An 18646-nucleotide genomic window follows, 5' to 3' on the forward strand; every position below is an offset into this window, starting at 1 on the left:
TGGCTTGGCCTGGAATGGTTGTGGTAGAGGTGATGATAAGCAGTCACAAATGGCATATATTTTAAAGGACAATATATAGGCATTTTCTATGGATTGCATGATGTATGGATGAGAGCAGAGGTGAATGGAATGCCATCAAAAGTCTGCCCCTGGACTGAAAACCAATAATCTGAATGAGCCATAGTGGGGTATCCTTTCTATCAATATCTAAAGGATGGGGGCATTGTTTCTATAAATATCTAAATAGACTACATATTTTGTGTGACAGCCAACAGTCCAGTACGTCCTCAATACTACTGAAGAATCATGAAGAAAGTCTATTTTTTTAACTAGTTGCTTTTTACGTCACTTAAAATTGCTATTCAATGCTTTTCGTTCATTCATCATCGGTCATTTCGTAATTTCTCCCTCTTGCTGTATTTCTCTCCAGTGTGCTTCATTTGCTAAATATGGAAAACAGCACCTATCTCATTTACCCAAGGTGTCAATAATACAAATTTATTAAAAAAATTATTAAGCTTTGGAGATACCTATATATGCAAATTATAAACTGGATATTAGTGTATTTAAAGTTTATTTGACATGGTAATTCCTGAGGAATTTCCTATGGCTGACTGATTGATTAAGCTTCCAGTTGCTTCTAATGTCTAGGGCAAATATTCCTTCCCAAACAGGAGCCCTCTCTTGTTTGTAATCTCACAAATGCCAAGGGCCTCTCAAAGGAAGCCCAAATCCACTGTCCTCATGATGACTTTTGTATACAGAAATGGAACTTTTATGTCACTCAGAGGTTTGCTGTGCAATATCTACAAATCCACCACTCCAGAATAGGATTTTGCTTTGTTTTGTATATTCAAAAAGCAGGCAATGCCACGGCCCCACCTCCCTACACACACAGACACACACACACACACAGACACACACACACAGACACACACACACACACACACACACACACACACACACGTTTGCAGATGCACGGTCATATAGTCCTGAGTCCCAAAGTTAATTTCAGAGATTTACCTCTGGCAGCGCAAAGAATTTCAGCATTTGAAATTAATTGTTATTGTGGGGTTGTTTTGTTTTTTGAATGCTTCAGCGATATCAGATACAAATTTTACCTATGGCTTAAAATCCCTCCCAAAACTCTACAAATGAAAAGCTATTCTTTGTAGTACTTGCACTATTTTTAATTCTAGAGCAAACCCTAGTGATGATAGCTTTTCAGCATGTTACATAAAGAGAATGTTAAATAAATGTATGCAGTATTTGTAATTTGATAGAATTAAAGCTCCACTTCTGGTTTGACATGAAATTGGTAGGAACTTGAACTGTTGCTCCAAAGCAGCAGATAATATACATTCACCATTTCGTGCAACTATGTGAGGAATCATCCCAAACATTTGTAGCTTTTGTACCTTTGGTAAATGTGAACATGGTAGAAATGTATATTTTTTACCAATTTCAATAACAGAGTGTAAAAGACTGATTATGACAGTGTTCATATTACCCTATAAAACTACTATGACTATTATAGTCCCCTGATCAGACTACTATGGAATTAGCTGTCTTATAGCCCTTAACTTTTTGCTCATGGATGCTACAGTGTTACACATTAGCCATATCATGGTGCATTGGATATGATATTCCTCAGTGGAAGGGACAAGAGAAAATTAGGGAGCAAAATCAATATGCTCCTTCTATATATATTAACCTTGTCAGAATAGGATATAATCAGTGAGCCTGCATTCTGAGTGCTGATTTTTCACGGCCATCTTCATTCAGTGGTAGCAGCATTGTCATTTTCTAAAAGGAAATCAGAGGATCAATATAACTACTACTAATTTTGACTCACCTATAGCTAATCTGCACTGTGAGTTGAATCTGCTTTGTTATAGTTACTGACAGATGAGAAAACTTGGAACTGAATCTGCACTATGACAGAGCAACTAGAGAATGTTAAAAAGAATTCTAGAACAATGTTTTGTCATGGTCCATAGCAAAAGCCTGAATGTTTACAAGGTTTTTTTTAATCATACAGTATATGATTCTAGGTAAAAATAATTGTCCTCAGGAAGATGGTCTTCAACAACACTAATAATGGGGTGAGAGGAATCTTTGGGAGGAAATAGATATGTTTATGGCCTTGATGGTGGTGATGGTTTCATGGGTGTATCCTTATGCCCAAACTCTTTTGAGGTGTGCAAATAGCTAAATACATACAGCTTATTACATGTCAGTCATAGCTCAATAAAATGGTTGAAAGAATACATGTTTTCAGCAGAAAGTTCAAAGGTCCTTACTTCCTCACTTATCTTTACCCAACCAGGTGTCTTACAACAGGTATAAACTATTTTCTACCCAACAGGTATCCTAAATTTTCTGAGTGTATATTATTTATATGAAAGTTGCTAAAAATCACTTCAGGTAAGTAGAGTTGCACATTTAATAAAATTAACTGTATTAAAAGCATTATTATGAAAGGATGGCCTGTTTACATGTAAATTAACTTATATGGAACTTATTTATGTTCAAGGCACATAGACTGCCAATTCCCTGTGTGGCATCCAGATGTAGTTTTTATTTAAATATTAGAATGCTATAGTGTTTTTCTACCGTAGAATTATACATGCTTACGATGATACACAAAAATTTTTACATTAAAAGAAAAGAATGATCTTAAAGAGATATAACAGCTAATATTTATGGAATATCTGCAGTATTGCACTAAATATGTATTTTTTTGTTTCATAATTTAAAGTGAATAATTGCCATTTCCCATGAAGGTAGTTTACTTTTATCCAGTGATTCTGTTACTGACCCTCTCCAGTCAGACCCCTACAAGGGTCCTCCTGCCCTGAGTTGCTTGGGACAGTAGGAGACTGAGTTCTATTCAGAAGCAAAGAAAAGCTTTATTCTTTGAACGGAAGGATGCGAGCCTGCGCTCTAGAGTACGCCCTTTCCCCAGCCGGCCGGGCAGCTTTATAGGGATCTCGTAAGTGGGAAAGGGGTCGAGTTCTCCCAGATTGGGCGCAGCTGTGCTGCTTACGTGCTCACGCTCCAGGTTGCGGCACGGGGAAGGCCTCTGCGCATGACCCGCCGCAGCCATCTTGAACTGAGTGTTGTGCGCAGCTTCTGTAGCCTGCCCGGAGCTGAGCTGTCCGCGCAGCTCTTTCGCACTAGGAGCTCTAGTCTGAAGTCCTGGGTGAGAGCCCTGTGGACACCGCACCCTATGAGCAAGTGAAATTGGACAAGCGCCAAGGAAATAAAGGTTAGACTTTATTTTATTACGTAGATTCTATTTTTATTTCCCAGGAATTGTTAATGAGCTTTGCCTGCGTAAATGCCGCATTTGGGAAGGTTGTACTACAACAGGAGATAACTTCAGCGTCCTCATTGAAAAACTCCTTTAAGTGTCTTTTCTCATACATACACAATTGCAGTGGAAGAAAGTGTCATTTTACTCAACTGGAGGAATGTTCAAAGTCAGTGCGTTGGAGCCCTGGTAGCAGATGAACGCCAGTGCAAAAGCTAATGTTCCCCTTGCTCTACCCGTTGTGTGAAATCTTTTGGCGTATTTTGGCGGGGAGACAGATTTTACTTTCAAAACTTCACCTGAACTATATTGAATGCAGTGATTTCATCGTAAGAATTGTTTCCTCCTTTTAAAATTCTGCCTGGTGTTTCCCAGTCTTCACCAGCTTGTTAAATCTCATTTTCATGAATGCTGGAAAGCATATTTAGCTGGGTATCCATCTACTTTTAATTTTAAAAAGTCTAACATTGCATCAGGATCCCATATGTAAATATATTTGAGAATCTCTGGAGATGATCTGCTCTACAAGTCCTTGCTAGCTATTACATGTTATAGTGGCTAAATGTCTGTTGCCAGATTCCTCATATTAGCTCTTCTACATCACATCTCCATAATGATTACCTCCTGGAGAAATGCATTTCCTAGGCTGCTGCTACTTTCCACATAGCAGTTTCATTTCAACTACAGGTCTTATCTATATTACAGGAGGTAATTGTTGAGATTAGATTATCACTTGAAATAAGATGTTATTAAAGTTTCAGAGATAATATAAGGGAAGTACAGTTTCTACCTGTGGCTACTCCTGCAGCTAGGAAACCCTGACCCATCATCACGGAACCCTGACAGGTGTGGCATTGCCTAATCAGAGAGGCTCCATGGAGCTGAGCATTTCTCCCAAAACATGTGGTACCAATAAGCCTGCCCCTGTCAATGGATTCAGTCTTCACTACATGAGGCCCAAAGACAACAGGGTTTTCCCCCAACTTTGGCCAGGGCTTTAGTCCTCATTTTCCTATGCAGATACTGAACTCCCCTCAAGGTAATTGATGCTATTTGTGTCCCACATCTTCAAAGGGACCCTTTCTCTATCTCCACAGGAAAGGACATTAGCAGATAACAGTTACACTATGCTGTGAGCAGAACTCACACACATGAAATTCATTTATGTTCTTGAAAAGAACAAAACGGCAGAGACAGGTTGTCCAGGTACCAACAACCTTAATCCAAATCTGTTCTCCCTCTAAATTAGGGCACAAATCACTGAAAAATACTAATCCTTAACATTTTCCTGACATATTGGTTCATCATAATTGATTTTTTAGAAGTTCTCTAAAGAGCAGACATAATGCTATAGACTGAAGGAAATGATTATATTCAACATAATAATAATAGATTTTGAAATTATTTTTCTTGCCTGGAACACCTTTAGTCCATCTGTGTAGTTTTCTCTGAGGTGGAATTTACTGTGAATATTAAGTACATGACCTGCATTAATTTATGATAGTAAAGGTATTTGCTTAACCAAATTAAGCATCATGGATTCATTGAGGAGAAATTAATAAGGATTATTCAGGATATATGAGAGGAACTCATTGTGTAATTAATTTAAACATATGTAAACAGATTGTTATGTGAGCTATTTAGGCATATAATTGTAAATCATTAAATTGCACATGAATTCATTCAGGTAACTATAAATGGTAATAATGTTGTCTAATGTTTACATTTGCTTAAAATTTTTTCAAAATGTTATATTTAACTCTATTCTGTTTGTTTTTGTATTACTTCATAGTAATAGTGTTCCCATTTGTCTTCATTTAAATATTACTTTTTTATTTAAAAAATGTAAAATAGTCACAAACCTATAGAAAAATAAATTAGAAGTACAATATAAAGAATAATTTTTCTTGAACTATTTAGAATTAAATTGCTGACCTGATGTCTCATCATCCCTAGATAGTATAGTGTATTTTTCCTACAAACATGAACATTCTCCTAGACAGAAAAAGAAAGGAGGAACAGATAATTCAATAATTAAAAATTAACACTGATACATTATTAACATCTAACTCTCAGACCGAATTCAAATTTTACCATCTCCCAATAATATCCTGTATAGCAAGATGATCCATTTCAGAATCATACATTGCATTTATTGGTTGCAGCTTTACTAGAGTTTAGTTGACAAATATGATTCATATTAAAGACATTTAAAGTACACATAGTGGTGATTTGATATAATTTTACAATACAGTATGAAAGGAATTCCACCATTTGGTTAATTAACACACCCATCACCTCACATCTCACATATTTATCTTATTTTTCTACTCTCTTAGCAAATTTCAATTATATAGTATGGTGTTATAAACTATAGTCACCATGTTTTGCATTAGAGCCACAGACGTTATCTTATAGCTGAAAATTTGTACCCTTTTATGAACCTCTCCTTATTCCCCCCCATCTCTGAGCCACTGGCAACCACTTTTCCACTCTGTTTCTAAGAGTTTGACTTCTTTTTTTCGATTCCACATGTAAGTGAAATGCAGTATTTGCCTTTTTCTGTCTGGCTTATTACACTTAGCATAATGCCCTCAAGGTCCATCCAGGGTGTTGCAAATGGAAGGATTTCCTTTCACATGACTGAATAATATTCATATATATACATAGTTATATATATACATCTATATATATATATACACACACATATATATCAAACCTTCTTTTTCTGTCCATTGATGAACACTTAAAGTTGTTTCACTGTCTTAGCTATCGTTAATAATCATTCATTGCATTTATATGCCATGTCTTTTTTAGTCACCAGTCTAGAGTTGTTCTTAAATTGTTCTTTGGCTTTGAAGGTTGCAGGTCAGTTGTGTTGTCCCTTAATTTATGCTTTTCTAGTGTTTCCTCATGATTATATTCACATCATGTATCTTCAGCAAGAATATCACAGAAGTGATATTCTTTTCACTGTATCTTATCAGGTGGTATATAGCTTCAATTTGTCCCATTACTGATAGCTACTTCGATCACTTGATAGCTGATTATGTTTCAAGTTTCTCTGTTATAGAGATTCTCTTTTCTTTCTTATAGTTATTAAGATTTGGGGAAAGATGTAATTTGAAGAATCTGAAACTCTGTAAAAATCCCATTCTTCATAAAATTATACACACACACGCGCTCATGAAATTAAGTTTTCTTTGTATTCATTGGATTGTAATAATTTTTTTTGAGGACTCAAAATATCCCCAGTTTGGGACCCATTCAGTCTGACTTTGTGTTGTCATGTTTCCATTATTCCTTTAGCACTTGTTTGCCTTTAGGCACAATAAGTAGTTCCAGGCTTTCTTGTACTTTTTCTACCCAAACCTAGAACTAACTTTTTTTTCCCAAGGAGTTCTAAGTTATTTTAGTAGAAAATTTAGAAGCTAAAATCTGGTTGCTAGGGGTCCACTCATTGATACTGGATCCTTGCTATTCCCTGACTAGACACACACATACAACATTGTATATTTTTGCTTTCAGTTTATCAGTCATATCTGTTTAAACTGAAAGCCATGAACTCAAACCAATACTCCAAATTCCTGTTTAATATCATACTTTTGTATTTGTAATTCCATAGCTTAAGACTGAAAAAACTGTTTTCATCTGTACTCAATAAGATTACTTATTTGATCATTTCTCCCATTTATTACCGATCTCCCATCTCTGCCACCACTCCCTCCTCTGTGTGGATGCTGTCCTTGCCCTACTTGGTCTCTCCCACCACACTCCAGCAGCTCCCTAGTGAGGATGACCTGCCCATCACACTCAGACTCTTAGCCCCCAAGATAAGCCAAGTGTAGATTTCCTCTTCACCCTACTTGGCTCTCACCCACCACATAAGGAGGGATGCCCACATTCCCACATGGATGTCCTTCTTACTCCGCTTGGAATCCTAAACCTCTTGCTTGTATATTCCACTCTGAGCTGCTGCTGCATAAGGAGGCTGGATTGGGGGGCATCCTGTACCACTCCTTGCTCATCTTCTGTTATTGGCCTTAAAACTGAACTGTTCAGAAAGAGATTTCAAGGAGAGGAAAAGGAAAGACAGAAAGGGAAAGAGAAGAAGGAAGAGGAAGTGGAAGTAAAATAGAAAGAGGAAAATTTTAAATTGTTTAATATAGAAAAGTAATACAGACAATGTGATACGTTTCAAGAACTGAAAAATCTGAAAAATTAACTTTTCTATTTTGAAGTAGTCTGTCGGTTATATATAACTATATATATATATATTTCTGTTACATAGCCTACAAATATATCTTCTAGCCTGTGTTTTGCTTTTTGATTTGATTTTGGTATTTATTAAAATGTTATATTTGAAATAATTTAAGCCTATATTTCCTTTTCTTTTGTTACTAAAATATCTAAAACAACAACAAAAAAAGACAAAATATTAGGCTTGTTAATTATTGATTGTGGGAGCACAGGTGTTTTTTATTATCATTTTTTCCTCTTTGTGCACTGTAAAACATTTGAATTATACTAAAGAATGAACTTATATAGGGGAACAAATGATTCCTTGTGAAATTAAAAGTATAAAAATAGTCTATAAGCCCATTTTGAGTCCCTGCTAACTCTACAGACTATTTCAACTAGTCAGTTAAGTTTGCAAGTGAGACTCAGAGCTCTGAGCTGAAAGACATTTATAGTTCAGTTACCGTACTTGGCAAGGTTTTGCATGACAAAGATCATTCAAAATGAATAAAATTGAAAACAGCCCAAATGTGCATCAACAGGTGAATGAGTAAACAAATTGCAATATATCCATACCATACAATTCATCAATAAAAGAAAGAGATTACTGGTACAAGCAGCAACGTGGAGGAATCTTAAGATAACTATGCTGACTCAAAGAAGCCAGACAGATACTATATGAGTCCATTTATGTAAAAGTTTAGAAAATAGAAACTAATAATCAGTGACAGAAAGCAGTTTAAGGAAGGAGAGGAAGGAGAGGGGCAGGAGGATAGAATTATAAAGGAGTATAAGAAAACGTTTTGGGCTTCCCTGGTGGCGCGGTGGTTGAGAGTCCGCCTGCCGATGCAGGGGACATGGGTTTGTGCCCTGGTCTGGGAAGATCCCACATGCCGCAGAGCGGCTGGGCCCGGGAGCCATGGCCGCTGAGCCTGCGCATCTGGAGCCTGTGCTCCGCAACGGGAGAGGGCACAACAGTACTGCAAAAAAAAGAAAACGTTTTGGGATAATAGATACCTTCGTTATCTTGATTGTGGTGAGGATTTCATATGTAGGTCAAAACTTATCAAATTTTAGACTTTAAATATTTGTAGTTTGTTGCATATCAATTATACTCTAAAAATCTGTTAATATTTTTTTCTAGTCAGTTAAGCTGTATTTTCTTTAATGGCTTCTGGATTATTTTCATGCTTACTGGTTTTTTAGTTCATATTCTATTCATCTCAGTGTCATTTTTGTATATATTATAAAAGAATAAATTAGCTTTGTTTTCTTGAAAATGAATATAGATAAAATATAAACAACAATAATTGAATTCCATTCTCTTTTAATTGAAATAAAATGACAGTTTGTAATAGAATAATTTGCTATACATATTTAGCACAATTCCTATATTTTTATATTGTAGTAGTTAATTTATTTATCCTATGCCAGTATTATAGTAGTTTGAGTTAAATGGACTTTTAGCAAATTTTATGATCTCATAGGGATAGCCCTTCTTAAAATTTAACTTTTTAAAAATGGATTTGGCTTTTTTAAGTGTTTTTCTTCCTTTGGAACTTTAAAATAATTCTTTCTAGTTTTTGTTTTTGTTTTTTAACTCTGTTGGAGTCTGATTACAGAGTTTCATTAATTACATTACATTAATAAACTTTTTAGGGTAGTAAGTCTGGTATTCTAAGAACATTTCCTCTTGATATCTCATTTGATGTCTTTCAAAAACACCTCCTAGTTTGAACTATATAAGTACTGTCCTTTCCTGTGAATTTTTTTTATGTGCCATATACTTTTTTTTTTTTACTAATTAACAAGGTATGTTCTGTTTCTATTTCTAACATATAATTGCTATTATATAGATCTATTTTTCTATGTAAGCATCTGTTTCATTTGTAAATAGGATTAAAAAAGTTTCTGATTATGTTCTTATTGCACTAGCAGTAACCTAAAATATACCATTTATAGTAATGTAGAATGGTGTGTAGAGTAGATATCTAATTTTAAAACAATTATATACATAAAGTAGATTAAATATGCATCATAAAAATGTTAATACAGTATAGCATGTTAGGGAAAAAGATATGGAATTAGACACTCCCAGACATCATTTGCTAGCTCTTTGACCTTTAAAACTTATTTAACCTCTAAACCTCAAAGTCTTTTCCTATCGAACTGATAGTGATCATGCCTTCTTCCTGATGTAGTTAAAGAATGTATAACTTAACAATTAGTAACCATTAAATAGAATTAATCCTTTTTATTGTTTGTGAGAATTAAAGATTTAATATATAAAGCAACATACTCTTGAGGAAATTAGTTATGACTATTTAAAGAACAAAAGGCATGGCATTGATCTCGGGTGGCCTCGGTCTGCAGTGGCTTGAAGCAGGATTTTGGTTCCAGCCAGAGATTGAGGTAGGGCTGCAGCAATGAGAGTGCTGAATCCTACTTACTAGACCACAAGGGACCAGTGGCCAGTGACAAGGCCCTGGCCCATCAGCTGTGTAGAAATGAATTTCCACATAGAGACAAAAAGTAGTGAAACAAGTAAAGTGTTTATTAGGAGGAGAAACAGTACGTGTGGATAGACATACAGGTAGGCTCAGAGAGAAAGTTGTGCCCTCATGGTTGTTTGAATCACTTTTATCGGGCATTTCTTCCAGGTTTCCTCTGGACAATCATCTTGCTTTTCCTGGTTCTGAGTCTGTATTTGGTATATCTCAGGGTCCTCCCATGTGTGCACGCACATCTCTTAGCCAAGATGGTTTCTAGTGAAGAGGCCTTTGGGTAGGTTAACATCACTTACTATGAGTGACGCCCCCTCCCTTTTGACCTCTGAGGAGGCTTTCTACGCATGTACAGTCGGGAAGTTCTCCTTGACCTCAAGAATGGGAAATATGTGGTCTCTATCTTTTATCTGGGCAAGGCTCAGCTATTCTCTCGCTCCTGCTGTTTTGGAGTATCTGTCCACAGGGGACAACTCCAGTTGCTCTGCCTGGGACCCATCTATCTCCTGCCTCAGTATGTGTACTAAACAAATCTTGTTACCTTAATAAACATAAAGTAATTTAGCCATTTTGGGCTGACTTCCTGATATATAAATTAGTGATAATAAATGACTTTACTAATTGAGTTGCTGAATCCAAAAAAGGTGAATGAGTTTCATGTCCCTTTGTAAAATTATAATGGAGAAACCAGTTGGAATTTAAGGCATTTAATGGATATTAGGTAATATAATATGTAAAATGTCTTCTAATCTAGAAAATGGTAAACTGAAAATATGGGAATTAAATTACCATTTGTGATTCAAAGTAGATGGCCAAATATGATGGAGTAATAACCTAGCCCATTTCTATATTTATTTCGATTGTTCAGAGAAGGCCTTTTCCTACCCTTGATTTTAGATTTAGTCTAAACCTGTGTGCTTCTTATTCACTGAGATATGTTCTCAGTGACTGATAATTGCTTACAAGAACTTTTAATACTATAAGAAAAACTAAGGTGTTCAAATTGTCTGTAAATCCCTGTGGACCCTGAAGGAATGTGGGAGAACTCCTGGAACAAAATAGTCTTTCAATGACAATGCTTTGTTCTGTTAGGTAGCAAATTGGGATCTTTGATAGATTTATGTTAAGTGCAATATTGTAATATAGTGAAGGAAGAAAACAAATGTAGTAAGGAAAAAAGAAAAGAAAATTGAGAAAAATATGCACAACAAATATAAAAGAAAGGGACTGAAGAAAAGTTTTGAGGTTAAAGAAATAGAGCTGTCAGAATTAGTGCTAGGGAAAAATTAGTAAGAAAGATGTTCAAGAATCTTTCCAGTTTATAATGGCCTTTAAAAAGAAATAGTTAATTTTCTCTTTCTGGGTTAGAGTAAACATTGTTTAACTTTTGTAGCCAAAAAGTACATTTGCTAAAGGTCTTTGAGTAAAACATTTTCAAGTATTTAGGGTTACTCTTATTGACCTACAAATAATAATTCTTAAAAAAAATATGATTCCATTTAAAAAAATCTGTTTATTATCTTTATAGTTCCTCCATCGAATTACTGTCATTAGAGTATTCATTTCAAATATGTAAGTATTGTGCAAGCACTAAGAGTTTAATCATTTACTATATATGTTATCTAATAATTATTGATAGCTTCCTATATTACTAATTGTCTCTTGTGCTCATTATTCTAATACCAAAATGAGACTTTTGTTTGTTTAATAGTCACAACTATAAAGATGATTTATTAATTATAGGTCAATAGTAAAGCAATTTATAGGAATAGAGATGCCATTCTCTTTAATTCACCAAACCTTCAGCTGGATTATTATAATATCCATATGCGAAAATCAATTAAGGGACTTTGATGAAGTACTGCAGAAAGATCAGGTCAAATGAAAATACTAAGAATTGTCATAGTCCCTGAGAAAACAGAATGATATCCTGGAAAATAAGGAAAAGAAACAGGCAGAACTCTCAAATATTCATAAGGTTGGTCTATTTTCTTATGTAAAGTAAACCTTGGGTTGGAAGGAAAACTTGGGCGATCCCTGGAATGATTGCAAGGGAGAATGAATGGAGTAGCTAGAAAGTCTTATGTGGCAATTTAGCTGAGCATTTATTTCTTCATCCTATCCAGTGGATCTGTAAGTAATTTTAGACTCTGTGATAAGCATCTGTGGTTTATCCGAGCAAGAGCAGATTCTGGTTTTTATTGTTGTTTTTTTCCCCCAATTGAATCCTGATTATCAGCAGTTATTTCTGCCAAGTGTGTCTGGGATATGAGGAGTCAGTAAATCCTGTAAGTTATAAAACTGAAAAATATTGAAAATATAGTGTTGGAAACAAAAGGAACTTCAACATTTTCTGTAATATATTTTGTTACTAAAGTTTCTAAAACAAAATGCCAAAATCTCATGCTTGTTAATTATTGGTTGTGGGAACTCAGGTGTTCTTTTTTATTATTGTCTTCATTTTTTTCCACATTTAAAACATGTTGAGCAGTAGAAAAGGTCTATGTACTACAGTATAAACTAGTATAAAAGAAAAACTGCTTGCCTGTGAAATTGTAAACAAACTAAGAGTCTATAAATCCACTTTGAGTTTGTGGTGACTCCTAGATTACTCCAACATGGTGTTATGTTTTCAAGTAAGACCAAAAGCTCAGTGCTAAAACGACCATTTAGGTATCTTATATATTAAGCTCTTGGATGAAAACATTCATGAAAAACTATCTCTGCTATTCAAGACAGTGCTTTTGGAAATATTTAATTTTAACTCCTTTCTAAAATATCAAGTCTGTTTAGTTTTATTTTGTGTTTTCTTTTTCTCTTTTCAAAACAACCAGCTCCTTACACTGACTCTTTCACATTAGCCATGTTTAGCCTAAAGGGCACTAAGTAGAAGCCACTATCTCTGAGTCTATAACTCACACTGTTACTCAGTAGTCATGTGACCTTGTCTAGTTCTTAGTTTGCTTATTTGAAAAAAGAAGAGTGGGGGTTGTTGAACTTTACAGAATGAGAATAGATGTTTTCAAATGTTTCCCTGTTGTTTTATTTTCTCTTAAGATGTGAAAGCGTTTGTTTATAGGAACTCTCACTTGAAAGAGTAAGGAGATGGATAAAAAGTGTTCACCTCTTTTTATGATAAAATATGCTAATTACGGACACTTTGAAAACAATAACTCATCTAAAAATCCTACATTGCAATGAAAGGAATTTGTATATTACAAATATTTGGTTTAAATTATAGACTGCAGTGTACCTTGATGTTTGGGCTATATTTTTTAAATGGTGTTTTTGAAAATTAAGCTTACTCTCTCAAACTGTACTGCCCATATATAGCACCTTTAGCTATTTCCATTTAAATTAGTTAAACATTTTAAAACTGCATCACACCAGTCACATTTCACGTCTTTAATAGCCACATGTGGCTAGTAGTCACCATTGGACAATTCTTTCATTGCAGAAAGTTCTGTTGCTGGCGCTTCTCTAAAAAGTTAGATTCCAGTGTTATGCTTGAGCTGCATATATGGGTGATTATCTGCATGTTAGCAATACAGAAGGAGATCATCGTCATGTGGTAAAAAGAAAAATCATACAAGTTTGTTCCTAGCAAGATTAGTATGAAAACGGAAAACAACCTAAGTAAGATTACTGAACCTAGAAAGAGTTCAATTAATCAGAGAAATGTTGATAACTATAAATGTTCTCTCATCCGTATTAAGTATATAGCCATCTATAGAGTATGGATACAGATTTCTCTGCTTATTAAAAAATCTCTGACTTTATAAGTAAAGAAAGCGAGTGTAGGGAATTGGTAATAATTATGAGGGTTAGTGTATACGTAGAAGGTAGAAAAAGAACAAGAGATACTTAGAGCGTTTCTCGTCAGACTCAAAAAGTATTGTCAAAGTTAATGCATTTACCATGAAGAGAGCAGGCTGTGCAGACTCTCCTGTCTGTCTCAGAAATGAACCTATGGATGCCCTACTAAGTGTAATGAAGTGTCAGAATTTAATGAAGCACTTGTACCAGGTCTTGGTCGACATGCAGACTAAAAAAGACGTATTTGGGAGGCTTTGGTGGAAAAGAGGAGGTTGTGGAAAGGAGGGGGAATTGTTGTTTTACCTTGCATCAGTTGTATCATTGAAGTATTGAATGACATTGCACTCAAAAGGCAATTGTTCTCAAATAGGAATAAAATGAAAATTTCTTTTTTTAAATTTTTTTGTTTTGTTTTTTCCTCAGTTCCATTTTCTCCCTATCTTTACTGAGGGATAATTGACAAATAAGAATTGTATATAAAGATGTACAACTCGATGTTTTGATATATGTATACATTATGAAGTAATCACCACACTCAAGTGAATTAATATATCCATCACATCACATAATTACCATTGTATTTTTCTTCTTCTGTTTATTTTATTTTTTTATTTTATTTTCATGGTAAGAACACTTAAGATTTACCCTCTTAGCAAATTTCAGGTATATATTGCATAATACAATATTGCTAAGTATAGTCATATATGCTGTACATTAGATCTCCAGAACTTATTCATCTTGCATAAATGAAACTTAATTCCCTTTGACCAACTTCTCCCATTTCTCCCTCCCCTGGCCCTTGGCAATGACCATTCTATTCTCTGCTTCTATGAGTTTGACTGCTATTTTGACTCTGTCTTGTTATTGAGGAAATCTACTGACTCTATCTGATGACTAAGAAATAGTCATTCTTGTAGTATTTGGCAATCACGATTTGAGACTCTTGCAGGGTTCACTACTCAACTTAAAATTACTAACAAAGTGATGGTATTTAAGAATTAATTTTGAATATTTTGAAAGTAGTTGGACATTTCTGCTTAAGATATTAGTAATTATTTGAATGTTGAATTTTGACTGCAGTGGGAAACAGTTTGACATATAAAATGCTTGACTTCTTTCTCTTCCTCAAGCAGATAATCACATATATTCATGATGTTTCATTTTATTCCACATATATTCTAAATGCACATTCTTGAGGTAGAAACAGAATTTGCTTTGTTCTGTGCTGCATATATTCCCAGCTGTGATGATAAAAGTTATAAATACATATACCACACAGCTAAGACTTGGTTTAAAAAAATTGCTGCATAAAATGGCATGGACCACCAAACAATTCATTTTAATATTGTAACAGTTCTTAGGAGAATTATGCCACAGCGGTAGCCTATAAGTAAAGATGTTAAGAATATGTAAAATACTACTAGTTTGTGCAAACATAATTCTGACCCGTTTATCAAATCATGTTTGTCATATCTGGAAGAAAAAAATGAACTACAGAAGTTTCCTCCCACTATTAATACTGGCCTAATCCCCCCGCCCCCCACACACAGGGATTTAATAATAGCAGGCCAATGATATCCCCTAAAATAATTCATATTGCCTAGAAAAAGGAAATAAATGATTTCATACATAATGTAGTGGGAAATATCATTTCAGGAGACTTTTAAGTGACTTCAGTAGATGGAAAAAGTAATGATTCATTTATACCTGTAGTTTAAGTGATAAAAGGGATTTCAAATGAATGTTGATTTCTAAATAGCCCTTTCTAGTGTTTGCTACCCTTTATTTATATTTACAGCTAATATAAGGAAATAAATAAAAAGAGAAGAATAGTAATGGAATGTGTATCAGATGCCCCTAGTGTGCTGCCTCAAATCTCTCAGCCTCCCTTGGTTTCTTTCTTCTCCTCAGTCACCTCTGTAAAGGCTGACTGTTGTTAATGTTCATAGTTACATCAGCATCAAGAGGGGTGGCTGGCTCTTCCTCTCACTTTCAGAGATATGTGAAGCATCAGGCCACAGGTCATGGTATCTGAATTCTCCAGGGAGAACATAAGGAACCAGGTGATGTAACCTAGAATTGGAGAGGAGTGAAGTTTAACCAGTGAAGGAGAGAAGATGGGAGGGCAATGCAGTTAAGTCACTCCCACCCCTTCTCTACTAGCCTGTATAAGGCACAGTGATATCTCACATGGATAAGTGAATGGTTATGTCTATGCTGAAGTGATAACCAATTTGGATATATTCTGTCTTCTGGGCCTTTCACTCTCATTGTCCTGGGATTGCACCTACTAATTGAGAATTAGTACTTAAAATTGCCTTAAGTAAAGAGCATCCTGGTTGAAACTTGAGTTCCTTTGCCAGGGGACCCAATCCACAAAATCATCAGTTACAGGAATTGTAACTTAAAAGAGTTATTAGAATTTCAGGTTCCAAACGTAGAAAGTGTGCCACAGCTTGTCGGCCAGCGTCCATCATAGTCAGTTGGTTTGAATCCCACTCAAAGAATCCTGATTAGTGGGTTAACCAATGTAAATGACCAAGTAGAAAGTTCTTGTTAGTCACATACTATCTCTAGTACACAGAGCCCAGAATGATGCTGGATGTTCTTTTTGGTGGTGGGAGAAAACACATAGCATTTTTTCTTTGACTACTGAAGAGAGTGAACATTATGTATCTGTCCATATAATCCCAAGATATTTTACTTACCTGGCAGTCTTCTGAATTTTGCTGGGGTTTATCAACCATCCTTGCTGGTACAGGTATGATAACACTACAGCCAACTCCAATGAGACTGAGGTTTCTGACTTGCCAGCAAGAGCATAGAGTTCATAAGTGAACAGAATACATACTTATGCTAAATCCTGGCACACTCTCTGATGGCAAATTGCAGGGAGTTTAGTTACTCCTGTCCCACTAGCACTTCTCTTTATGTACTCTTGCCAGCTGGGCAAATTCTTTCTGTAATTTATGGGACTGGGAGGCATAAGTATAAAACACATCAATCCCTACTGCCTGTTCAGATGTGAAAATGGCAACAGTACATTGAATTGGCTGAAAGGGCTCCTCCGTAAGATCAGTTCGGCTTCTGTGAACACTGGCCAAACTCTAATAGCTCAGTCCAAGTATCCCATTCCCCCTGAAACTTAGAAGGGAGGTGACTTGGGTGTTTATAGCCAACAGAACAATAAAAGTTTGAGTCTCTCTATTCTCTGAAATTCCCTAGCGTATTTGGATGGTTATATATGACCCTAAATCTCTCTTGGAGACAGACCTCAGATCCACCCCGAAGAGTCTTTTACCATAAAGCAGCTGAATTTAGAGTAAGGAGGGACTGAGCATCAGGGTACACAAAGGGAGAGACTGGTTTCTTGCCATTAAGCAAGTTTACTTTCCTTTTCAAGCAGTTCAGCAACTGCTTGCAGGTCAACAAAAGGATTTTCTTATGTGTTCAATTTTCTGAAAGCCATATATCCAGTGGCAAGATCATCACTACTGGCTTGATTTATTTTCTCTTTGAGGACCCACTGACTCTGCAGTCACAGCCATATTGTTTCTAAATAGGGCCGTAGGGTTTGCACCCATCACTGACACAGGCTTGTCTTGCACAGTAGAGACATTTCTTCAGGAATTTACTTTAGTTGGAAGCACTTGTTGCCTAATTGTAGGGATAACATCTCTTAGGCTTTAATCAGATTTTAACACAAGAACTATAGGAGTTTTCCAGGAAAGTGTGGATGATTGCATATTTATCAAGATTTGGGTCAATTTCTCGTTCTCCAGTGGGTCACATTTGGTAGTACTGTAAGCACAATATGAATTTTAACCAATGCCTCGTCTATGGTTTAGCATGGGAATTTGTTTGTTTTGGAAAAATCTGAGAGGCCAAATCTCCCTTATAGAAACCAGGGCACACTACAAACAAACAAAACAAAACAACACATACACAAAAAAAACTCTGAGGTGTTTTCTCTGAATCAATCTAAAATTGGCATAATAGACTGTAGAATGGCTCTGAGCCATAAAACAGCACAGCTATAGACACTGATCCTTAACAAGCATGGTGCTCCCCAGTGCTTATTTTCCGGTTGACCCAAAGTTCTGATGAGTCACCTTGTTTCTGCACATAGTGGTCACAAACTTCCCTTATTTCATTCTCAGTGTAGGTACACATCTGTGTAACTATTTTTTGAAATGGGAGTGAACCCTCTGAACACTCAGGATGAATCTTAGATAAGACCTAAGGATGACTACCAGATTGGTGAGGAAGACCCCTTTTCCCTACTCAGTGAAGATTTAGCAGAAAGAGGGCATCATGAAAAAACTGTTTCCTGGTATTTGGCCTGTAACCACCAACCTGTATATCCTCATTGATAGGTAATAAAATGGAGGTCCATTAATTATCCAATTGACCATACAATTTGATCAACATGTTTACTACTTAACTCCTTTGGCTTTACCTCAAATCCTGTCAATCATTCCATAAGACCCTCAACCTTCCTATTCCACAAAGCCATTTCTCTGTCATCATCCCATCCTCATTGCCAAAACTGTCAAGAAATGTAAATAGATTTTATGCTACTTGTATGCTAACAAGTTAGCTTCATACTTACTGGTAGTAGACATGCAGCTCCTTGGGTCAGAGACAAAAACTTAATTACAGCACAGCAAGTAGTAAAGTACAGCAAACAGTAACTTATATCACATCAGGTCTCCTTGCCCCCAAATCCCACGAGGGTGTTTTTTTTTTTTTTTTTAATATTTGTGTTTCT

The 18646-nt window shown here is 35.6% G+C and overlaps 1 protein-coding gene across 1 annotated transcript in view; it reads right to left on the reverse strand.

The window, feature by feature from the left end:
* Positions 1-16622, reverse strand: part of CYLC2 (cylicin 2) — a 158972-nt gene extending 142350 nt beyond the window's left edge. Inside the window, exons 1-2 of the mRNA XM_069540802.1 lie at positions 16584-16622; positions 2956-3214 (exon numbers count right to left, since the gene is read on the reverse strand). Coding sequence (XP_069396903.1) covers positions 2956-3214; positions 16584-16622 — 298 coding nt within the window. The remainder of the gene's footprint in view (positions 1-2955; positions 3215-16583) is intronic.
* Positions 16623-18646: the final 2024 nt, after the last annotated feature.

This window comes from Delphinus delphis, chromosome 6, assembly GCF_949987515.2.
Source record: "Delphinus delphis chromosome 6, mDelDel1.2, whole genome shotgun sequence".
NCBI classification, from domain to species: domain Eukaryota; kingdom Metazoa; phylum Chordata; class Mammalia; order Artiodactyla; family Delphinidae; genus Delphinus; species Delphinus delphis.